Here is a 25,656-nt window from a genome sequence, read left to right as displayed (position 1 = left end):
GAAAAAGTTTTAATTTAGTTTACTTTTTATGTGACCAGTAGCAAAACTTCTGTGAATCATGGATTAATAGCTTAACTTTGGTTGCTATTAGTTTCCATGATTTAACTTTAGAATCCTTGTTCATACTCATAGTTGAGTCAGCTAAAAATTACTTGGAAAAAGTATAAACATTTTTATTTATTAGTATTATATTGTTTTAAGTACTTAACTTTTCTCCTTAATATAATGCAATGAAATACTAAAGCTTCTATAATAAAATAATTGAGTGCAGTATCAAATCAGAGTGCCTGGCTTTGAATCTGTGCCCCATTATTTACTGACTGCATGGACATGGGCTCATTACTTACTCTGTTTTCTGCTCTGTGAAGTTGACATAATAATGGTATCTATTTTACAAGATTGTTGTAAGGATTAAATAAAATACACTTGTAGATTGCTTAGAAAAGAGCCTGGCATGATAAGTGCTAATTGCTATCATTACCATGATTATAATTGTCCTTCTTTTTCCTCCTGAAGGAATAATATAAAAATTTATTCCAGAATATCAAGTTACAATGATTGTTCAAGCTATGCATGTGCTGTTATTGTTAGCTTAAACAATACCTGAATAGTTATTAATAATGAGTAAGTTGCTCATATTTATCAAAATGATTAATTTATTGTCTTTGCTATAAATGAACAAGTAGAATAATTTCCCACTATTCACTTTACCTCTAAGGTAGCATGTATGGGAGCAGTATCATCATCCAAGGATCACTTCATGATGAAATTGCAAGAATTTAAGAATTCCTATTTCTGATTGTATTGTCACTTTCTTTAGAAACCATAATTTCTAAAAGACACAAAAATAATATTTCATTTACAAAGTAAGTTTGAGTGTAGATATTTTAAGTATTCATGGTAGTTCAGTTAAATAGGAAATTACTTCATTTCAGAATATAAATGAACCTAGTTCCCAAAAGCGAATTGATAAGTATTCAGAAGCTTGACAGTACATTTTATCAAGCCCATGGGGGAAACAGGCACACTCATACATTGTTGGTGGTAGCACAACATGGTGCATCTCATCTGGAATCCTGGGAATTAATTAGGTAACATTTAACGAAAATACATACATCAGGAGATTGATCCTTGATCCAGCAATCTCATTTATAAAAATACACCTTGAAGATACACATGCACATGATTATTTTCACTGTACTCATAATCATACAATAAAAAAACTAATGCTTATTCATAGGAAGTAAATTGTCGAGTATTGTGCAATTTTTTAAAAAAAGAATGACACATATTTTTGTGACTTGGTAGTTGTGCTTTCCAGGATATATTGTTAAGTGAAAACAAGGTAAAAAAGAATGTAGATGGCATACTACATTTGTATGCGTATATATGTATGTGTGTTTACATACACACAAACATATCTTTATGTGCACTACTTTTTGCGTAAAGAAGCACCAGAAGAGAAAGTTGGCAACTACTAGACTATGGGTACAAAGGAATAGGGAAAGAATGAGATTTTTTTCAGAGACTGTCTTTTAAATTTATTTTTTATGTTAATCATGTTAAAATTTTATATATTAGAAAAATAAAATGACAGCACCAGTAGAGGTGAGCACAATTAGTTCCCAAATCTTGTTTTCCACATGCTATTCCCTACCAAAAGGAACTTAGTTCTTGGAGAACTGATTGATTCACGATCTGGAGCAAAGAACGAACTAAATTGTTATGGGGTATACACATGCACAAGACTCGTATTTCTGCATGATTTATAATAGTGACCTAATAAAAAGTAACAGAAAATAAGGCAGTACTCAAAAACTCATGGAGCAATATCAAGAGAACATGGAGCCAGCTTTAGGTGGTGCCCACTTTCCCACTGACCAAATACGGAACTGTGTGAGCCTCAAAACACATGGTAATAATAAGGGATTACCTTGAATAAGAAAACAAAAATCTATATGGCTACAATGACCATCCAAAAATTATTTTTAATTTATTATAATGTCCCTTCTTTCTGAGGATAGAAAAGCCCTCTATAGAAGAATATCATATAAAAAATGTAGAAGGAATACTGAACTAGAAAAGCCACCATCACCAGCATATTCTGTGGCTACTGGGTAAAAGGTTATTGTGGAGCAGCATAGTTTTAGTTTCCAAGTAACACACTACGGAGTATTCATTATTTGTAAAGGGAATCTTTTCAATTATTTGTGATGGGAATCTTCCCATTGCTTTTACATTAATAAAGTCTGGTGGACACCACCATAACCAAGAGATCAAATCTTTGGTCACTGTGGGAGAAACTGACATCAGGTGCCTCCTGCTGTGAAGCACTGAACACTCAACATAAACTACATAGCCTCTTGTCAGTAATGCTTAACCTGAGTGTAATCATGGAAAAACAATAGTATAAATCCAAATAAAAGGAAATTCTGCAACATAACTGGCCTGGACTCTTGAAAATATTAAAGAAAAGGCAAGGAAACTTACGATTAAAGGAGACTAGACTACAGAGTAAACAACATAATATAGTAACTAAATGCAGCATGTGATTCTTGACCTGATCCTGAATTGGGAAAAGTTACATTTGACAATATGAGACCTATTTGGGAAATTTGAATATGTACGTATATTAGATAAAAAGTATTTCGTTGATGTTAATTTTCCTGAACATTAAATTTAATGTGGTTGTGTAGGAGACTATCTTTAGGAGATACATGCTGAAATATTTAGTTTGAAATATTTGCAAATTACTCTAAAATGGTTCATCCAAAAAGCGTTTGTGTATAGACAGACCAAAAGAGAAAGCAAACATGTCCTGTTAACAGTTGGGGAACTTAGGTAAAGATTAGATTAATGTTCATTATATTGTCACAACTTTTCTGTAAATTTAAATTTTTCTAAAGTAAAAAGTTGCAAAAAAAGTGATCACTTGACCCCTGTTTCTGTTTGTTGCACTTGTTCTTTTCCTCATTTCCCCTTAGGTTAACCACCTCTCTGTGAAGAGAACTCTTAAATCCCCATAAACAACCTTCAGTTAGCATTCATGGGTTACCTTCTCTCTATACACATTAAAGGAGATACTTCTCCCTCTTCCTGGTTTCATGTGTAATGCCTAATCAAAAACTTTGATTCTTCGTTTTGCATTGATTTTAACCATTCAGCAAAATCCTCTAATAGTAAATAAATTTGGCTCATTCTATTCAAAATTCTATTCCATGCAGCAAACATTTGCTAGGAACCCACTATGTTCCACGTGCTCTATGCTGAGTGAGCACTTAGCAGCTTTTTGAAATTGTCTTTACAGCTGATCTAGGGAATTTTATACTGGCTTTCCAAAGAAGTATGAAATATTTATACATCTTTGGAAATATCTGACAGGTAGGCTCCTTCAATAAGTAAAAAATAAGTGTCACCAACAATCTTTTCTATGTCCAGGCATCCTCTGCTTGCCCTGACTCTGTAATTATTGTGCAGATTTGAATATACTGAGGAAGTGATAACAATAGGGGAAAGGATGTTAAATATTGTTAAATGCTTTTCAGTGAAGAAGCACATTATCAATAGTGTCTATTGTGTTTTGTATATGTTGATAGTGACCCAGCCTATCCAAACCACAATTTTTAAAATTCATTTAAATCGCTTAAAATATTATAAATATTTTGCTATATTGGGTTTTAGGACAAGCTTACAGGACAGTAGAGCTCTGTGATCCTAAAATTATTATAAAATTTTATCTTGATTCTTAAGACAATATGTCTTAAGACAACATGTCTTAAGAATTGGTCAAAACGATGCCTTATTTGATGCCATGTCCTTGGCCAGATATTGGATTCCCACTTGTAATAGTGCTCTCTGCAGAGAGCTGTAATTTACAGTGTGATAATCCTTTTATCGAAAATTCCTGTGCGCATACTATAAAGAGAAGAGGGAATTATATCTACTCCCCTTATAAGAATGCCTATAAGACACCTCCATATTGATATCATTATTTAAATAGAGTTCCCAAAATTAATTTATCATCCAATCTCACAATATAGTGCATTCTCCCAGCTGCCTTATTTCTGTGTCATGAGTACAATATAGATGTTCATTCTTTTGGTTACCCACACTCTTCATTTTTTTATTCCTCCTTAGTCTGTCTAATTCCAATGCTTGCTTCTTTTAAAACGTCTTAGATATGTGCTTTACACTTTAGTGTGCTTTTAAGTATCTAAATTCAAACTTTAAAAAAATCTTACCTTGATTACCGAAACAGCCACTTAATTGTTCTTGTTTCCAGCTTTTCTCCACTGCAGTTCATTCTGTCTACTGTTGGCAGGTCAATCTTCCAACTCTTCTCTTCGTTTTTCTGAACGTTGGATACATAATAGGGGGAAAGTGGTCCTGGTCAGGGGAATACAATTAATAAAGATATCACGATTTGAGTCTAGAGCAACACATGAAAGGTGAGGAGGTTGATTAGTCAGAAACCGTGGATGTGTGTGTGGAGAAGTGACGTTGAAAAGATCTAGTGGTAAAAGGACTAGTGGTAAGGACACTGTCTAGCTAAGCAAGTTTAGCAAAGGAGTTAAAACTTTATCCTGAAAAATTTCAAGCTGAGAGTTGACTTTTTAAAAATTATAAGCCTTAAGAAGGCGTGATCTTTTTATTTTCCTTTATATGGCCAGCACCTAGCCCAATGTTTGGTTCTTAGAAGTTCAATAAATGTTTCTTAGATTAATAAATGACTCAAAGATTTTCATTTTCAAATTTTTTTCTGGCCACAGTTGGAGCACTGATTGAAAGGTAGTGGCACTAGACCCAGTAGACCCATTACTTAGACTCGTCAGAAGAGAAAGCATGAGAATGAGCCATGGCAGCGTCTTTTTGCAGTTGAAAAGAGGGAAATAAACAGTACATTTTAAAAAATAGGTGTCTTATTGTAATGGGATTACTCGTATTAATCTAATATACTTTTGGGGAATTTTTATAAGGTTTTTATTTTAAAGATTTTATGTTTTCCTTATTCTGTGAACATTCTTTTGCTTTTTTTAACACTAAGTATTAGTAATTTATTGCTAAGAAAGATATTTTAAGAAAATGAAGTCTATTTTTTTTAATGTAGGATATTCCAGAAGATATTCTTAAGAATTTGGTGGAGGAGCTTCCTCAACCACGAAAAATACCTAAACGTCTAGATGAGTACACACAAGAAGAAATAGATGCCTTCCCAAGAGTGTGGACTCCGTAAGTGTTTCCCTTCTTCTTGTCTTTTTTTTCTCTTTTGATATCCTCTGTTTCCTCAACCATATGATTAAATAAGATCCTTGAGGACGGGAAAAGTGAACTCATATTTCTGCTCCCTTGGGAACTCAGCAGCTACTACCTACAAATAAACTCTAGATGTAGATATTAGAACCAAAAATTTTTAAGCATTAAGACCTTGCTAGGTAAGTGCAAGGATGTTCATAGGTTCCTATAATTATCAAATATTTTGTTTGGGTTGACCTTCCTTGGACTGATGGTAGTCTTTAGGAATGATACATGAATTGTTATTAATCTGAAATGTAAGGATTCTCAGATTTCCACATTGTTTCATAAGCTAAACTATTATCTAATGAAAAGTCATTAATTTTGGATACTTGCTGTCTTGGTTCAAAAAGAAAAACAAAACAAAAAAAAAACACTTTTTGCTCTCCTCTGTACGGTTTCCTCTACCTAAGGCCATAAAGCTGCTAAGATGTAACATTCTTACTCCCATCTAGTTGTTTCTAGGCTTTTTTGCCAGGGCTTTCCAGATGATGAAGCATTTAAGTGTAACTTTCTCAGGCAGTCCTTCCTGTAATCTTTGAACCTGGTTAGGCTCTCACTATGGTTTCTCATCGTACACTTCCATTTGCTGATTTACTCTAATTTAATTATATATTTGTGTGATTATCTGTTTACTGTCTGTCTTTCTTGCTAGACTTCATGAGGGAGCTACATGTTTGTCTTACTTAGCACTGAGCATGGTGCTAGACAAATTAAGTAGACACTCAGCCAGTATTTTTTGAACAAATTAATTAAGACAGATTTTTTTTATCAGCTTTTGTAAGTGACTTCAGGAAAGAATCTCTAGAAAATATGAAGCAAAGACCACTTTTCATTTTTTTCACAGCATTTATCACTGTCTACAGTACTTTTATTTATAAATGTGTGTTTATTATTTGTCTCCCTACACTCATGGCAATAATAAAAATAGCAAGCACTAATAAAGCATTTATTATGTGCTTTATATGTATTAATCTACTAATCCTCAGAGCGATCTAGTGAGTCAGTACAATTTTTATTCTTATTTTTTAAATGAGAAAATGTGGGCACAGAGAGATAAAGTAACTTGACTAATATCACATAGTTGTAAATGGTAGTTTAGGGATTCAAGCCTGAGTGACTAGCTGCTGTGTCATGCTCCTTACTCTGCTGGAATGCCCCTTCTTGCATTGGCGTGTCAGCTTCAAGGGGGCAGGGACATTGTCTGGTTCAGCGTTTACATCATAGAAATACTTAGAAACATTTAGAAATAGTACTTGGCACATAATGGGTACTCAGTGAGTGTTTTTGAAAGAATGAAGACATGAGCTCTTTCCCTAAAAATTAATTGTGAAATTGTCATGAATACCTTAACGAAGTTTTAGAAAAATCCAAACAAAGGTTCAAATCTTGCCTCTATAGCAGCTGACTCTATAACCTTAAGTAAATCATCTGTCATTTTGAGCCTTAGTTTCTTCATCTCAACTCAGTTTCTTCAGTTGTAAATTAGAGCCAGTCCATACTTCTGAGAATTGCTGGAAGGAATAAGTGAGCAACTTAGCACACTTGAAGTGCTAAGTTTTTAATAGGAGAATTTTTTTGCTATTGCAAATTCTATACCATTTTAACATGCTTGCTAGTGTAGAATTTTATTGTAAATGTACTTAAGTTGATATAGTTTGAAAATATTCAGCTTTGGTAAGTTATATACTAAAAATATTTTAAGTTGTCCTTGAAGTTTTGACAGGTTACCTTCCTATAACAAGTTCTGTAAATATGTATCTGATTTTCTTACAGAAACACCATCATAAATGAATTTATATTCCTGACCAAGAGGGGTGTGGTACTCTTTTTTTTTAAATTAGAAATAACAAAGATCCTGTTAAATCATGGATGTGCAAATACATATTATACACTTGAAGTCATATTTCATGAATATTCTAAAGTGTATTCTAAATCAGTTAAACTGGCACCACAGTAATATAACAATTCACAAATTATATTTAGTGTTATTATAGTCAGAGTACTGACCAAAATTCTCATTTTGCTGAATGATTTCTGCTTTCTTTTGAAACAAATTAGAAGGTGCCTGAGTGCCTTCATTTTATTAATAGAATTAGAAAGGGCTTTTCTATAGCTATTTTTAAGGAGACTTTTAGAGAAACTTAGAGCCACTTGATGCATTTTTAGTTACTACTCTGGGAATGGATTTTCCTGCCCTCTGTCTTCATTCCAGATTTCCCTGAGGCAGGAATATGCATTAGACACCAAGTTTTCCTTTATGCTTTATTAAAGTTGTGATTTTTCCTCATAAATAGTCACATACATATGTTAACTTGTATTGTCAAAGTAATAAAATAAGTATACGTTTACTGAAATGTACAGATAGTATAGGTATACTAGTCATTTAATATAAATCATTCTATAGTTCTTTCTCCCTGCACATTTGAGGTGACATCAAGTCCAGTTAGTCTTTATTATGTGAAAAGCATGTGACCAGGAAAAAAAATAGTCAAGTTTGTCTAAGAAATAGATGATCATTTACTTCAAGGCTCTTGAGTAGAACTTTCTGCAATGATGAGAAAAACTCTCAGCCTATAATCCTAGCACTTTGGGAGGCCAAGGCAGAAGGACCTCTTGAGCCCAGGAGTTCAAGACCAGCCTAGGCAAGATGGCAAGACCCTGTCTCTACAAAAACAAAAAACAAAAAAATTAGCCAGGTGTGTTGACACACACCTGTAGTCCCAGCTACTTGGGAGGCTTGAGGCAGGAGGATCCCTTGAGCCCAGGAGGTTGCAGCTGCAGTGAGCCATGATCATGACACCGCGCTCCAGCCTGGACAACAGAGCAAGACCTGCCGAGAGAGAGGGAGAGGAAGAGAGACGGGGAGGGGGAGGCAGTGGGAGAGGGAGGAGAAGGAGAAGGAAGCCTGGCTCTGTGGCTCATGCCTGTAATCCCAGCACTTTGAGAGGCTGAAGTGGGTGGATCACCTGAAGTTGGGAGTTCGAGACCAGCCTGGCCAACATGGTGAAACCCTGTCTTTAATAAAAATATAAAATAAAAACTAGCTGGATATGGTGGTGGGCACCTGTAATCCCAGCTACTCTGGAGGTTGAGGCAGGAGAATTGCTTGAACCCGGGAGGCAGAGGTTGCAGTGAGCCGAGATCACATCATTGCACTCCAGCCTGCGCAACAAGAGCAAAACTCTGTCTCAAAAAAATAAAAGAGAAGGAAGCAAGGAGGGAGGGATGAAGGGAGGGAGGTAACTCTATTTGAGCTTCAAATACATTAGCTACTGTTGATGTGTAGCTCTTGAGGCCTTGCACTGTGGCTAATGTGACTAAGGAACTGAATTTTTTTAGTAAACAAAATTACCCTTGCTTCATATGGCTAGTGTCTACATTATTGGACTATGCTATTTTAGTTATTGGACTATGCCATTTTATAAAGTTCTATTAAATATTATATACTTTAGAATTACAATTAAAATATTTGATATGCCATGCAGTTCAATTCATGGAACATGAGGTTTTTATTATTGGAAGGATTGCCTTTATTAGAAAAAAATTTTTTGCTCCTTTTAGAGGAGGACCTTGCTTAAGATATGCTTTTGTTCTGCCCAACATAGCTAAGCCAAGAATATTATCTTCCTTTGCAATGTATTAACTGGAATTTGTTTAAGATAGATCTGATGGCGAATCTACAGACACTTGACAAACAGATGTACCTGCATTGCGCCACAAGTAAAGAGCCGCAAAAATAGCTTGCTTTGGTGTTTGCTTCCCTAGTAATAATACTTAAAATATGTTTATAATATTAAAATGTATATTTTATAATTTGAACTGTTATAAATATTTGGTTAAATATATGTTTATTAACTTTTCTATTAGAGACTAAAAGCTTCTGAGCAGCAGAAACAATTATCAAAGAACTTTGAACCCAGTAGATGATTGACAAAATTGCTTTAACCTTAATTAAAAGCTAGCATTGTTGGGATTTTATTTACATTATTTTAAATCACCTACAAAGATTCTTTCAGGCCTAGTTTCAGCATCATTAGGTTTTCTTTTGCTAGTTATTAGTTTAGTCATTAGTTATTGTCATTTTTAAGCTATGGTAGAAGATAGGGAATGAAATTGATATTTATGACAAAACTATACTTTTTGAAAACTAAAAGCCATTTTATATATACTATGGGTACTATTGCCTATTCATCTCACTTCTTAAGTTAGTGGATATACTTGGTGTATTATATTTTACTAGTGGATATACTTGGTATATTATATTTTACATAAATCATGACACATAAATTTTGTGAAAGTGTTATGAAGTTATATTTTATATTTCTTGATGATACAAAGCAGATATGTATTTGCAATATGCAAATGGTGACTGTGGGGTTTACACTTAAATTTTTCTTTTTTCTTTAAAGGCAAAAAATAGCACCATCTTCACAATTCTGTTGCTTGAGATTGTAGCTTTAAAATGGTCAATTTATTTTAATACTATCAATAATTACTTACATGATTATTGCAGTTTTGCCAGCACATTTCACAACCCCAATAATCATGGAAATTAATCATGCTCATTGTAATGGAAATGTTTCAAAATGTAGTCTACAAATAAAACTTGGATCATTTTAAACTTCATTTTCAATTTTTGCAAAATGATGTAGGAGAGCTTTTCCTAGGGAAAACTAGGCATGTGAAAAAATTCAACTTGAATTGCTTTGCAGTATTTTTCCTTACATGTTAATTCAGTAAGAAGTGCTTTTTTAAAGCAAAACTCTCCTTTGTAGAGAAGCTAACCATGGAAAGCCTCAGCATCAATACATGCTTGAAAACAGGTTTTTATAATAAAAACCTGTGTTCCTGGTGTTCCAGTACTCTACAGAGTGTGCTGTTAGAAATGTGCCTGCAAAGGAGAGCTGGATGGTAAGGACGAAGACGAAGTATGAGGACAACCATTACTGATGCAGAATTGTCTCTTCTGAAAGTTGGATGAGGATTAGGGAGTTCAATATGTAATCCATTCAGCTCTATAAAAGAAAAGCTGGATTCCAGATGCTGGGAACATTAGCACTGCATTGGTGAGCATCCTGTTCAGTCTATAGCTCTAGAAGAGAGCAAGATTTTAAGCTTAGTGCATATTCTCTGATATGAAAGCTGTTAATCCTAAAAACTACCCATTTTCAGATTTACTTAATACTCAGGAAAAAAATTACTTTTACCTATGCCTTTATAAAATATGCTTCAGATCAGAGACTTAAAGACAGTGTAGAAGGATTTTTACCTTTTCTAATCCCATAAGTTGCTGGGATCTGGACAGCTTTAAGATTTTCCATAATTTTATGCTAGTCTAGTCATGTGGCATTTTCTCCACACGATTTAACTTAATTTGCTGCTCTTCACAGTCAGAAGTTACTAGCTGGACTTGCGGACTAAGGTTACTTTCCAACTTCCTACCCATTTCAACCAGCTCAGCACTGACTTCAATGATAGGCTTCAGTCTCTCCAGTCCTGAGTTTTGCTCAAATAGGCATTCTAAGCTGTACTGTTCTTTGGATATGAACAGATTAGGACTGGCTATTAAAATAAAAAAGTATTCTCTATTTAAACAACAAAAACCAAATCATTTATAAGTCCTAGCTGATACAGATTTTGACTAAAAATTTGTAGTTGAATGTAATGGCAATTTCTGTTCATTTTAATTGAAAAAAATCATTTGGCAAAAATTTTCAACAATCTAACAGGTTTAGTTTATTTAAAAGCATGTTGATCTGTAGGTTTGTATCTGAAAGGGAAGAAACACAAAAGAATAATCAAAAAGAGATAAAAAAAATTTTTTTAATGTATGTTGAGCTTTTTCTGATCAGGATGGTGCTACAGTGCCTAGGAAAATGAGTGCTAAGGCACCATTACTTTACCTCTCAGTATAGCTAACATCCTTAAAGAATATGTGATGTCACCAGATTTCCTGAAATGGTTTATTCTAAATAATTTCATTCATACAATGGAAATGACTTAAAACTCAAACTGACCTTTTATTGCTTTTAAGATTAGTTCACCATCCAAATATTATTTTAGTCTTTTAAATGTTTCATAGAATAAGCATTATACTAAGAAATATTATTTCAGAGTGAAAAGACATAAAACCTAATGAAGAAAAAAATATATTTTTGAGATTACACTTTAGCTACGCTCAATTTCCTAGACTACAGCTGAAATGGGATTTTTTTTTACTTCAAAAATAAATTATTCTTAGTAGGACTAATAATGTTAAGTGTCACTAATCTTACTGTAGCATAAGCCATGTGCTTCATAACTTGATGCTTGGTTTTATTCACAACCAAGTAAATTTTTCCTACTATTTTATAATACAAACTAAAATCTCCAAAAAGTTTTTTCCTAATGTTAAGAGGTAAATTCTTCTATAGAAATTACTCCATTTTCAGGATAATATAAATGTTTTGACCTCTGTTATTACTGAATTCTGAATTTGAATCTCTGCTTTTTTGATATGTGCTTATGTCACCTTAATGAGTAGCGGTATTTTGCTTGTTTCATCTAATGAGTAGCAAGCAGTGTTTTGCATAGGCATGCATATGGTAAAGAATTTGCTATAGAAAAACAGAATGATGTGGCATGTAGTGTGACTTTAACTGTTTTTGAGCAGTCACAAGAACCATAGAGAATTTTCTCAACTCAGACGGGCCTTTTTAAAAGTTCTGTTTTCTCACTCAAAAAAAGTAATACTATTTTCAGACATTACTTTGTTTAAAGGCAGTTTTTGCTAGTGACAAGTATTATCTGCAAAATAGTTACTACAGAACATTTGATAGCTATGGAAAGTGTAGCACAATTTAGAGAATGAATTAAAGAAAGTTTTATGTTAGCTATTTCTTAGATGATTCAATAATCTCCAAAGTACATTCTAAGCACATAAATGAAAGTTTAAAACTTTCAGCTTTCACTTCAAAGGTCAAAACTTGTGTATGTTTCATATATATTTTACATATAAGTATACTATATATAAATTATATATAAAATATATATCATAGCTTTATTAGATAACAATTATACACACACATACACACACACACACACATATATAATCCACTGTTAGAAACTGCTTTATAAAGATGAGGACTTGGTCCTGCTCACTGCTTTATTCCCAGTGCCGACAGCAGGACCTGACCAGTCAATTTGTTGAATGAATGAATGCATGAATGGAATCATATCCTCCCTGAAAGGGAAATTGATGTTCAGTTCGTGAAGTGTGATAAATTCATGTTTTGGGTTTTGCTGCTTACTTAAATCTTGTTTAACTATAGGTAAAATAGACATTTTTCTTAACAGGCCTTGCTTTAGTGCAGCTCTAATATAGCCAGTTTGGGATACTTTGTATTACATGTTTAAAGAACGATCATGGCAATTTCATTAACATACAACTTATATTTCTGTCAAGGAGTAAATTTGTATAATTTACATGAAAAAAAATTGACAGGTGTTAGCTTTCAGAAATGGCATTTGAAATATCCCTCTAAAGATTTCCTGTGATTATTTTAGAATACTGTTATTATTTACAAATATATTAACCTTATGTAACATTAATGTACATTTTAAAACTACATAAATTTGTTATTTCCAATGAAACAGTGACAAAGAAGTAGGGCTAATGTATAATATACATTCACCTATCATCCCTCTTTTAAAAGATTAAGCCATTTCATTTAAGTTTCAAGTAGTTAAGCATTCATAATATGAAAAGTAATGTGCTAGATGCCACACTTCTTGTTTTTAAAAACTATTTAATCTAGTGAGGAGATTAGGTCATCTCAGCACAAAATAGGGAAAATATGTAAGCAACATAATCTGAGAATTCAATTCTAGTTTGCATAATGTTACCATATGTGGGTTACCAACTTTTAAAGAACCTAAATACATTTGCTGAGTACTAAAGCTACTTGAACTGCAATTTGGGAGAAAAGAACCAGGAAAGATACTGTGTATCAAATGGAGTCATCTCTAGTTTAGGAAGAAGTATGTGTGTTACCTTCTGTTAGATAGTGTTAGTAATTTCTTACTGAAGGTGCTCCTCTGTCTTATAAATAGCTCTGTCTTTGGTCTGAGGGGAACCCATGCTAATTAGAATGTGGTCCATAAACCAGCAATGCATCAAGTGGGAGCTTGTTAGGATTGGCGCATCATGAGCCCCTCCACAGAATAAGTGAAATCAGAAGCTGCATTCTCATAAGAATCCAAGCAATTTGTATGCCTGCTGAAGTTTGAGAAAGACAGACATAAATAGCCCTCTCCTCCCCTTTCTTACATTACCTTGAATTTCTTTGTTTTAGTGGAAAGAAATAAGCAATGCAGAAAAGTTGTGTGTATGCTTGTTTTCATTTCTGTTTGAGCCAGAGAGAAGTAAAACCATATTTAGTGTAAAAACCTCTCTTTTTCCCCACAGGGGAACCTCCTGAAAAACATGTATCATTAATTGCCTCCAGTATGAGTTGATGTTTCCAGCTGTGCCACTATCTTAACTATCTAGTCTTTGACCATGATACTGTTTTTCCCCCTTTGGAAGCAAATTAACCATCTGCAAAATATCCCAGTTATTTAAAGATGAATTTGCACATGAAGTGACATTTTCAAGGGGGTCACTGTGCTCTGTACTGTGCTTAGATATACCAGACATCCACTGTGTATCGGACATTGCCCTGGCTGATGGGAGTATAAGATAATCACATCAGCGCCCTGCTTTCAGAGGACTGGCAGCCTAAGAGGCATCATATAGAATAAAATGGTGCTTGCAAGCACTGGAGTCAAATTGTTTACACTCAGATCCCTGCCATCTACCTCCTAGCTGTGTATCCTTAGCCAAGTTATGGAGCTGCTCGGAGCCTAAGTTTTGTCACTGTAAAATGAAATTATTAACAGTGTCTTTCTTACAAAGTAGTTGTGAGGATAAAATAATTCATGTGAAGTCTTTGTTATTCTTTGTGGCACCTAATAAGCACTCAGCATTTGTTATTTACCAGGAAGAGCCAGTATGATTAGAGAAGCATTGTAGTGGAAGTATGTATTAAGCTTTCTGGCAATCCTAGAGAAAGGAGCCCAGTCTATGTTAGAAAGGAATTGTTGTGAAGAGCTGGACAGAAAATGTAACGTTTGGGGTGGATTTTGAAAGATTAGTCATGGTTGCCAGGCAGAGAAAAGAGAAAGGAAATTTCAGGTACCCAAGTTCAGCAGTGTGAAGGTATTTATCTGGGCAGTAGCAAGCAGTGTAACCAGGCTATAGAAAATAGAGTGCAGAAAGAATAACTCAGAAAGGTTAACTGGGGCCACATAGTGGAGGCTCATGTGTTTAATTCTAGAGTATTTGAACTTTCAGAATGCAAGAGAGGGTCATTCAAGATTTTTAAGTGGGGCCACATGACATGGAGAAGTGGGATAGAAAAGCAGAAACCTGTGTTAGAGGCCTTCCAATTTGTTCCCTCTTGCCTCAAGTTTCCTAAGTGCCAAATCCTAATTTCTACATGTCTGCCATGTCCAGATTTTATCATATTCAGAATCAACCCTCCATTCCCTATCCTGAAAAACAGCATAGCTGCATTCTTCAATCTGAAAATTAGTAATCTCTGAATGTAATTTTCTAGTAACTCCTTCCTACCATCTCCCTGGCTCCTTTCCTCTTCTCTCTCCCATTCCACCCACCTCCAAACCCAACCTGTTACTCTCTTGTTTCCAAAATTCTGAACCTGACCTCTCTTTTTTCTCATCACTGCCACAGTTCTGGCAGAGCCCATACTTTTATACTTCCTCCAAAAAAAATCTTGAAACAAATTTGGGCTTCATTAGCCCTCTATTGCCTTGAGGTCAATGTCCACATTGCTTTATGTGGTGGATCATACCATTCAATTTTACTTCTAAATTCCACTGAAAGGTGGTATTGTCATTTCGTTTCAATTAAATAAACCTTTTTGTGTGGAAACAACTGATGACTGTGACTAAACACATTTAATTCTGTTGAGTGGAGTTGCAGACTTCTTGTGAGACATTAACTTAGATTTCTTTCCAATTGCATGACCACCACCTCCTTTGTAATTATATGAACCAGCTGGATGGGATAACAAATTGTTTCTTAAAATGTACTGGTGTGTCTCTTTACTAAGAACTGCTTTGAGTATATTGAGTCACATACCAAAGGTGAAAAGGGTATATTCTGGAGCTGCGTGTAACTGTCATCAGATTGTTGTTTCCCAGACTTTGGATGCAGTTTTTACATTTGGATAGAGATTTCACAAACAAAGTGACAAAATTCTGCAGTTTATCTTCTTATTGTTATAGATGGCTGATATGGCAAAGCATACATGGCTAGTTTCCCAGATCAGTGCCTTTGTTGCTCAGAGTTTAATAATAAACAATTTAAAATTCTGTAGAGTTCTTTTACTTGGCTAGTAGACTGTCAGTCTTCTTAGGTAGGCTATGTGGTATCCTGTGAGTATTCAGTTTCAGAAAACATTTATAAATTTATAAATATAGAAAGGGACTAGTAGATTAAGTTGTTTTTGGGCAAACAAAGTCGTCTACTGTTTAAAGGAACTCAAACTATTACATATTTTTACAGTTGTCTTTGAAATACTTATTTATTTTCTTCAACATTTATTTTAAGTTCCAGGGTACACGTGCAGGTTGTACAGGTTTGTTACATAGGTAAACATGTGCCATGGTGCTTTGCTGCACAGATCAACCAATCTCCAGCATCCATTAGCCATTCTTCCTGATGCTCTCCCTCCCCCAAACCCTCCTAACAGGCTCCAGTGTACGTTGTTCCCCCCAACCCCACGTGTCCATGTGTTCTCATCTTTCAGCTCCCATACGTGAGAACATGCAGTGTTTGGGTTTCTGTTCCTGCATAGTTTGCTGAGGATAATGGCTTCAAGTTCCATCCATGTTCCTGCAAAGAACATGATCTCATTCCTTTTTATGGCTGCATAGTATTCCATGGTATATATGTACCACATTTTCTTTATCCAGTCTGGGCATTTGGGTTGATTGCATGTCTGTGCTATTGTGAATAGTGCTGCAATGAACATACACATGCGTTTGTCTTTATAATAGAATGATTTATATTCCTTTGCGTATATACCCAGTAATGGAATTGCTGGGTCAAATGGTATTTCTACCTCTAGATCTTTGAGGAATTGCCACACTGTCTTCCACAGTGGTTGAACTGATTTACTCTCCCACCAACAATGTAAAAGTTTCTTTTTCTCCACAACTTTGCCATCATCTGTTGTTTCTGGACTTTTTAATAATTTCCATTCTGACTGGCATGAGATGGTATCTCAGTTGTGGTTTTGATTTGCATTTCTCTAATGATCAATGATGTTGGCTTTTTTTCATGTTTGTTGGCCTCATGAATATCTTCTTTTAAGAAGTATCTGTTCATGTCCTTTGCCTGCCTGCTTTTTAATGGGGTTATTTTTTCTTCTAAATTTGCCTAAATTCATTGTAGATGCTGGATATTAGACCTTTGTCAGATGGATAGATTACAAACATTTTCTCCCATTCTATGAGTTGCCTGTTGACTCTGATGCTAGTTTCTTTTGCTGTGCAGAAGCTCCTTAGTTTAATTACATCCCATTTGTCAATTTATGCTTTTGTTGTAATTGCTTTTGAAATTTTTGTCATGAAATCTGCCCCTGCCTATGTCCTGAATGGTATTGCCCAGATTTTCTTCTGGGTTTTATAGCTTTGGGTTTTACATTTAAGTCTTTAATTCATCTTGAGTTAAATTTTGTATTAGGTGTAAAGATGGGGTCCAGTTTCAGTTTTCTGCATATGGCTAGCCAGTTTTCCCAGCACCATTTATGGAGTAGAAAATCCTTTCCCCATTGCTTGTTTTTGTCAGATCTGTCGAAGATCAGATAGTTGTAGGCATGTGGGCTTATTTCTGAGTTCTCGGTTCTGTTCCATTGGTCTATGTGTCTGTTCTTGTACCAGTACCATGTGATTTTGGTTACTGTAGCCTTGTAGTATAGTTTGAAGTTGGGTAGCGAAGTGCCTTCAGCTTTGTTGTTTTTGCTTAGGATTGTCTTGGCTATTTGGGCTCTTTATTGGTTCCGTATGAATTTTAAAATAGTTTCTTCTGATTCTGTGAACAATGTTAATGTTAGCTTAATGGGAATAGCATTGAACCTATAAATTACTTTGGGCAGTATGGACATTTTCACCATACTGATTCTTCCTATCCATGAGCATGGAATGTTTTTCCATTTGTTTGTGTCCTCTCTGATTTCCTTGAGCAGTGGTTTGTAGTTCTCCTTGAAGAGGTCCTTCATTTCCCTTGTTAGCTGTATTCCTAGGTATTTTATTCTTCTGTAGCAATTGTGAATGGGAGTTGATTTATGATTTGGCTCTCTGCTTGCCTGTTGTTGGTGTATAGGAATGCTAGCAATTTTTGCACATTGATTTTGTATCCTGAGACTTTGCTGAAGTTCCTTATCAGCTTAAGAAGCTTTTGGGATGAAACGATGGGATTTTCTAGATATAGCGTCATGTCATCTGCAAACAAAGGTAATTTGACTTCTTCTCTATTTGAATACCCTTTATTTCTTTCGCTTGCCTGATTGCCCTGGCCAGAGCTTCCAGTACTATGTTGAATAGCGGTGGTGAAAAAAGGCATCCTTGTCATTTGCTGGTTTTCAAGGGTAATGCTTCCAGCTTTTCACCATTTAGTATAGCATTGGCTGTAGGTTTCTCACATATGGCTCTTACTATTTTGAGGCATATTCCTTCAATACCTTGTTTATTGAGAGTTTTTAACATGAAAGGATGTTGAATTTTATCAAAGGCTTTTTCTGTGTCTATTGAGATGATCGTGTGGTTATGTCTTTAGTTCTTTTTATGTTGATGAATTACATTTATTGATCTGCATATGTTGAACCAGCCTCGCATCCTGGGGGTGAAGCTGACTTGATTGTGGTGGATAAGCTTTTTGATGTGCTGCTGGATTCAGTTTGCCCGTGTTTTATTGAGGATTTTTGCATCGATGTTCTTCAGGCATATTGGCCTGAAGTTTTCTTTATGTTGTACCTCTGCTAGATTTTGGTATTAGGATTATGCTGGCCTCATAAAATAGGTTAGGGAGGAGTCCCTTCTTTTGAATTTTTTAGAATAGTTTCTGTAGAAATGGTACCAGCTCTTCTTTATACCTCTGATAAAATTCAGCTCTAAATCTGTCTGGTCATCGTTTTTTGTTTTTTGTTTGTTTTTTGTTTTTTGTTTTTTGGTTGGTGAGCTATTTATTACTGATTTGATTTCAGAATTATGGGTCTATTCAGGGATTTAATTTCTTCCTGGTTCAGTCTTTGGAGGGTTTATGTGTCTAGGAATTTATCCATTTCTTCTAGATTTTCTAGTTTATGTGTATAGAGGTGTTTGTAGTTTTCTTGCATGATGGTTTGTATTTCTGTGGGATCAGTAGTGATACCCCCTTATCATTTCTGATTGTGTCGATTCTCCTCTCTCTTCTTCTTTATTAGTCTAGCTAGCAGCCTATTTTATTATTATTATTTTTCCAAAACACCAGCTCCTGGATTCATTGATTTTTTTTTTTTTTTTTTTTTGGAAGGATTTTCTTGTCGCTGTCTCCTTCAGTTCTGCTCTGATCTTGGTTATTTCTTGTCTTCTGCTAGCTATGTTTGCTCTTGGTACTCTAGTTCTTTTTGTTGTGATATCAGGTTGTTAATTTGAGATCTTTGTAGCTTTTTGATGTGGGCATTTAGTGCTACAAATTTCCCTCTTAACACTGCTTTAGCTGCATCTCAGAGATTCTGGTATGTTGTCTCTTCATTCTCATTAGTTTCAAAGAACTCCTTGATTTCTGCCTTAATTTCATTATTGACCCAGGAGTCATTCAGGAGCAGATTGTTCAGTTTCCATGTAGTTGTATGGTTTTGAGTGAATTTCTTAGCCTTGAGTTCTAATTTGATTGTGCTGTGATCTGAGAAACTGTTACGATTTCAGTTCTTTACATTTGCTGAGAAGTGTTTTACCTTACTGTGATCAGTTTTAGAGTAAATGCCATGTGACAACAAGAAGAATATATGTTCTGTTGTTTTGGGGTACAGAGTTCTGTAGATACCTATCAGGTCTGTTTGATCCAGAGCTGAGTTCAGGTCCTGAATATCTTTGTTAATTTTCTGTCCCAGTGATCTGTCGAATATTGTCAGTGGGGCATTAAAGTCTCCCGCAATGATCATGTGGGAGTCTAAGTCTGTTTGTAGGTCTCTAAGAACTTGTTTGTGAATCTGGATGCTCCTGTATTAGGTGCATATATATTTAGGATAGTTAACTCTTGTTGAATTGAACCTTTACCTTCTGTCTTTGTAAATTTGATTGGTTTAAAGTCTGTTTTGTAAGAAATTAGGATTGCAACCCCTGCTTTTTTCTGTTTTCCATTTGCTTGGTAAATTTTTCCTCCATCCCTTTATTTCGAGCCTATGTGTGTCTTTGTTTGTGAGATGGGTCTCTTGAAGACAGCATACCAATGGGTCTCAACTCTATTCAGTTTGCCAGTCTGTGTCTTTAAATTGGGGCATTTAGCCTATTTACATTTAAGGTTAATACTGTTGTGTGTGAATTTGATCCTGTCATGATGCTAGCTGGTTATTTTGCAGACTTGTTTATTTGGTTGCTTCATAGCATCACTGGTCTGCGTACTTTAGTGTGTTTTTGTAGTGGCTGGTAGTGGTTGTTCCTTTCCATATCTAGTGCTTTCTTCAGGAGCTCTTGCAAGGCAGGCTTGGTGGTGACGAATTCCCTCAGCATTTGTTTGTCTGAAAAAGATCTTATTTCTTTGTCACTTAGGAAGCTTAGTTTGGCCAGATATGAAATTTTGGGTTGGAATTTCTTTAAGAATGTTGAATATTGGCCCCCATTCTCTTCTGGCTGGTAAGGTTTCTACTGAGAGGTCCACTGTTAGTCTGACTGGTTTCTCTTCGTAGGTGACCTGGCCTTTTTCTCTGGCTGTCCTTAACATTGTCTCTTTTATTTTGACCTTGGAGAATCTGAACATTGTGTGTCTTGAAGTTGCTCTTATCATGGAGTACCTTACTGGGGTTCTCTGGATTTCCTGACTTTGAGTTTTGGCCTGTCTTGTTAGGTTGGGGAAGTTCTCCCTGGATGATATCTCGAAGTATCTTTTCCAACTTGGTTCTGTTCTCCCTTTTTCAGGTACCCCAATTAGTCATAAGTTTTTACATAGTCCCATATTTCTTGGAGGTTTTGTTCATTCCTTTTCATTCTGTGTGTGTGTCTGTGTGTGTGTGTGTCTGTGTCTGTGTGTGTGTGTGTGTGTGTATAAATTGTCTGCCTGTCTTATTTCAGAAAGATACTTGGTCTATTCTGCCATTGATACTTGTGATTGCATTATGTATTTCTCATGTTGTATTTGTCAGCTCCATCAGATCAGTAATGCTCCTCTCTAAACTGGCTATTCTGGCTGTTGGCTCCTGTATTGTTTTATCATGATTCTTAACTTCTTTACATTGAGTTACAGCACGCTCCTTTAGCTCAGTGAAGTTCATTATTACTCACCTTCTGAAGCCTACTTCTGTGAGTTCAGCCATCTCAACTTCAGCCCAGTTTTGTGCCTTTGCTGAGGAGGTGTTGCAGTCATTTGGAGGAGAAGAAGTACTCTGGCTTTTAGAGTTTTCAGGGTTTTTGCATTGATTCTTTCTCATCTTTGTGGGCTTATCTGTCTTCGATTTTTGAGGTGGCTTACCTTTCAGTGGGGTTTTTGTGGGGTCTTTTTTTTGTTGATGTTGTTGTTGTTACTTTGTTTGTTGTTTTTCTGTTAACAGACCACTTTTCCATAGGACTGTTGCACTTTGCTGGGGGATCTCTCCAGACCCTAGTTGTTTCAGTTTTTACCTTACTTGGAGGTATCACCGGTTAAGCCTGCAAAACAGCAACGACGGTAGCCTGTTCCTTCCTTTGGGAGCTCCGTCCTAGAGGGGTACTGACCTGTTGCTGGCCCAGACACTCCTGTAGGAGTTGTCTGGAGACCCCTGTTGGGAGGTCTCACCTAGTCAGGAGGAACAGGATCAGGGACCTGCTTAAAGCAGTCTGGCTGCTTTTTGGTAGAGCAGGTATGCTGCGTTGTGGGGAGCCCATCCCCATCCAGACTGCTTGAACTGTCCAGAGCCAACAGGCTGGAAAAGCTGAACTGGGTAGATGTTGGCCACCCCTCTGCCAGGGGCTCCATCCCAGGGAGGCATGAGTGATCTGTCTGTATAACCCTGGCTGAAGTTGCTGAAATTCCTGGAGTTGCTGGTGCTCACTGGCACCAACTGGTGAGGAGGGATGGATCGGGGTCCCACTTAAAGAAAAAGTCTAGCCACAGTCTGGCACAGCAGCTGTGCTGCATTGTGGTGGACTCCTCCTTGTCTGGACTGCCTGGACTCCCTGGAACTGGCAGGCTGGAATGACTGTGTCAAATGAACTGCAGAAACGGGCCGTCTCCCCAGGGCTCCATCCCAGGGAGAGATCAGAGTTCTGTTCATATAACCCTGGCTAGAGTTGTTGAAATTCCTACAGGGAGGCCCCACCCAGTGAGGAGGGATGGATTAGGGTCCCAGTTAAAGAAACAGTGTGGCCATGATCTGGCACAGCAGCTGTGTTGCATTGTGGGGGACTCCTCTTTGTCCAGTGAACTCCTTGGAGTTGGCAGGCTGGAATGGCTGAGTCGACCTAATCACAGAACTGGCAGCTGCCCCTCCCCGCAGGAACTTGTCCATCTCAGGCAGTCTCTAGCCTGTTGCACTGGTTGGCTGGATTTCCAATCCAGTGAGGCTTAACTTGTGAGGTGCCGTGGAAGTGGGGCCCGCAGAACAAGACTGCTTGGCTCCCTGGATTCAGCCCCCTTCCTCGGGGAATTTACAGATGGATCTCCTGCCTTAACGGGGATTCCTGGGGCTGGAATCTGTTAAACTCCTGGGTCTCTGTGTGAGCCTGAGCAACTGCTCTGCCAAGACTCTGCACAGCTCTGTGTATTGGACCCAAGGCCCTGTTGGTGTGGGCTCACGATGGTATCTCCTGATCCACAGGCTGCAAAGATCTGTGGGAGAAATGTGGTTTCCCAGGTGGGGTCACACAATCACTCACTGCTTCCCTTGGCTGAGAGTGGGGGTTTCTTTGGCTCCATGCCACTCCCAGGTGGGCGATCACTCCATCCTGATTTCCTTAGTTCTTTCTCCATGAGTCGAGTTGTCCGCCTAGTCAGTCCCAATGTGAGAACCTGGGTATTTCAGTTGAAGGTGCTGAATTCACTTGCCATTTTCATTCATCTGGGAGAGCTGCAGACCACAACTGCTTCTAATCAGCCATCTTGGCCAAAATATCTGTTTGGTTTTTTCCTAACTTCCTTCAGAAAATTCCATATGGAAGCTCAACACCTACAAATACACTCTTGAAAAGATAACAGGACAAATAGTTTGCATTTTATAATTTCCCATTTTTAATTGTCTCTATTGTTATAATTTAATACTTCTGAAAATTTTTTTTAATTTACTAATGAAAGCAACTCTCAGGTGTGATTAATCTTATAATCACATAAATAAGGAAAATCAGTTGTGTTTGTAAATAAATATTAGAAGAGTGGTGTTTATATACTTATTTTGTATATGGATCATAATGAAAAATTTAGCATATGATAATATAAATAGGAAAAATCACTTATTCAAAATTTGCATTTGTACTATAAATCCATGTCTTTGTTTGATTTTTAAACTCTTAAAGATTACAGTAATCTTTTCAATAAAAACTTTATAAAAGTGTTTAAAAATGGAACAGAGACATTGAATTCAAGTTATTACTAAATACATTCTTATATAGGCACAAGGTGGCTTGTATTTATACTTTCAAAAAGACTTTGGAGTTGTCACTTAACTGTTCTACTTTATAAAGATTTGATGTTAATGGCTTTTTTTTGGTCACCAAAAATTTAGATGTAGTGTTTGTAGCTATTTCTTGGTGAACAGTTATTTTTATTTTAAATTGGAAAAATAATCTTCATCAGTCAGGAGAAAACGAAATAGTGATTCATGAAGAAATATGTTGACTTTGTCTTTCAGACCTGAAGATTATCGGCTATAAGAGACTAAGAATTGCAGAAAATAACAGTGAAATGATTGAAACTTTCTTCTGATGAGTTTCTCTAACCTACAGGATGGAGTAGAACAACTGCTACAGTTCAGCACCTGTTTTATGTGCCAAATCACTGGGGAAGGGTCAGGAAGGTATACTCTTCAATAAGAAATTGTCATTAAAATATACTATTTTATGGAACCATTTTTATGTAATCTGATTTGAATGTTATAGTTGATAATAATAAAATCACTTTGTTGACTATTCAGTGTTGCATTTAATGATAAAAAACAGACCGTGTGTATAGAATTGCAGTTACACATTCCAAAAATGCCTCTTCATGCAGATTTTCTCAAGGTGCAGGTCACTTTTCTTGTCCCTTGTGAACAAGCTCTACCTTCACTTTTCATTTCAGTGGCTTTTTTGTTTTGTTTTGTTTTTGTTGTTGTTTTTTTTTTTTTTGAGACAGAGTCTCGCTCTGTCGCCCAGGCTGGAGTGCAGTGGCGCAATCTCAGCTCACTGCAAGCTCTGCGTCCCAGGTTCACGCCATTCTCCTGCCTCAGCCTCCTGAGTAGCTGGGACTACAGGTGCCTGCCACATGCCCAGCTAATTTTTTGTATTTTTAGTACAGACGGGGTTTCACCATGTTAGCCAGGATGCTCTGGATCTCCTGACCTCGTGATCCACCCACCTTGGCCTCCCAAAGTGCTGGGATTACAGGCGTGAGCCACCGCGCCCGGCCTTCAGTGGCTTTTTTAATCTAACCTGTCATCCATCTAAATTCATATTTGCAGCTTAATAGGGTAAAGTTTGCCCTGAAATATTTATAAACTGTTATCTTTTTCTGTGTCCCATATAGCCTCTTGGCCCCACATGACACCAAAATAAATAATGCCCATCTGCTCGTTAGAAATCCCTCTTTCCTGCCGGTGATTGTGTTTGTAGACTCTCCACACTGTTTTCCCAGATCTATCCTGTTGGCTTCCATTCATGTCTGTACGGGCACTTAGATTGGGGTGCTAGGATGACTATTGCTGTAAAATATGCTCTCTAGAAATTAAGATACTGAGCCACTGCATTTGGGCATTTTTATGGTGGTATTTTTTTCTTCTCTTTCCCTAGCCAATCAAGGAATGAATTTCAGACCAACTTTCCCATTCATTCAGCAAACATATATTGAGTACTGCTATATGCCAGGCACAGTGCTAGGTGCTGGGAAAACAAATCATACAAGTCGCCCCCAACACTTCTGTGCCCCATCAAAGAGTCTGTCGTAGGATGGGAAGGAAGTGTAGATAGATTTGTAAACAAGTAAAACTGGTTGTCAAAAGTGCTGATATAACTGTGCGAATTATGATGTAAACATGTTTAATAACTGCATTAACTATGACATAAGCACTTACTATGTGCCAGGCACAACCACTTTATATGAATTATTTAATACATACTGTAATGGAGGTACTGTTATCCTCCCCATTTAAAGGGGACACAGTGAAGCAGCAATAAATTAAGTAATTTGGCCAAGGTAAATATCAGGATTTGTATCCAGGCAATTGGGTTTGAAAGCCCATGGACTTAGCCACTGCTAGATGAGAAAAGGTGAGTATGTTTCTGTATTACAAATTCTTTAACAAAGCACGTATAACCTGGCACAGGTTAACAACTACCATTCAGAAGGAAGTCTGTTACATTTTAAGGTGTTGGACCAAAAAGAACCTCCCCTTCTTGCTTTTGATGGAATAATCTTAGGGGAGTGAGCCAATATGAAATAAGTCTCCAGTTCCCGATACATCAGCTTTAATAGGAATTTTTGCCCAGTGTCTACTAAGCACCTGGAACAGTGCTGGCACATATTTGTCAGATGGCTGAAGGACCACTGAAGAAAGGTCCTTATTTTTAACAAAACTTGAGTGTTTGAGCAAGTAAGATGATAGAGACATGGTCTATAAGAATATTGAGCCAAATCATTATAATATTAAGTATTCAATAAGAATATTGAGAATAATCACCATAAATGTCACTCACTTGCTGTGTGTGAGAGGGAGGGTTGCCCAATTCTGCTGATTCATGTAGACCTAAACAGAGGCTATATTGGTGGACTGAATTGCTCCTACTGCTTGCTGTTAGGAGATAAGTCCATTTTGGATTCAGAGAAAACTGAAGCAGAAAAGTTTATTTTAAAACTTTTTTTTTTTCAGAGAGGCTTTGAGCCAAGACAGTGCAACA

At 36.4% G+C, this 25,656-nt stretch overlaps 1 protein-coding gene across 1 annotated transcript in view; it reads left to right on the top strand.

Annotated features, from left to right (window-relative positions):
* The window catches only part of MRPL13 (mitochondrial ribosomal protein L13), a 49,973-nt gene extending 26,279 nt beyond the window's left edge, over nucleotides 1–23,694 (top strand). The window contains exons 6-7 of the mRNA XM_003903115.4: nucleotides 5,108–5,229; nucleotides 23,418–23,694. Of these exons, the coding sequence (XP_003903164.1) occupies nucleotides 5,108–5,229; nucleotides 23,418–23,439 (144 nt within the window). The 3' untranslated portion in view covers nucleotides 23,440–23,694. The remainder of the gene's footprint in view (nucleotides 1–5,107; nucleotides 5,230–23,417) is intronic.
* Nucleotides 23,695–25,656: the final 1,962 nt, after the last annotated feature.

Source organism: Papio anubis, chromosome 8, assembly GCF_008728515.1.
Source record: "Papio anubis isolate 15944 chromosome 8, Panubis1.0, whole genome shotgun sequence".
NCBI classification, from domain to species: Eukaryota; Metazoa; Chordata; class Mammalia; order Primates; family Cercopithecidae; genus Papio; species Papio anubis.
This window is presented reverse-complemented; position numbering and strand designations above follow the sequence as displayed.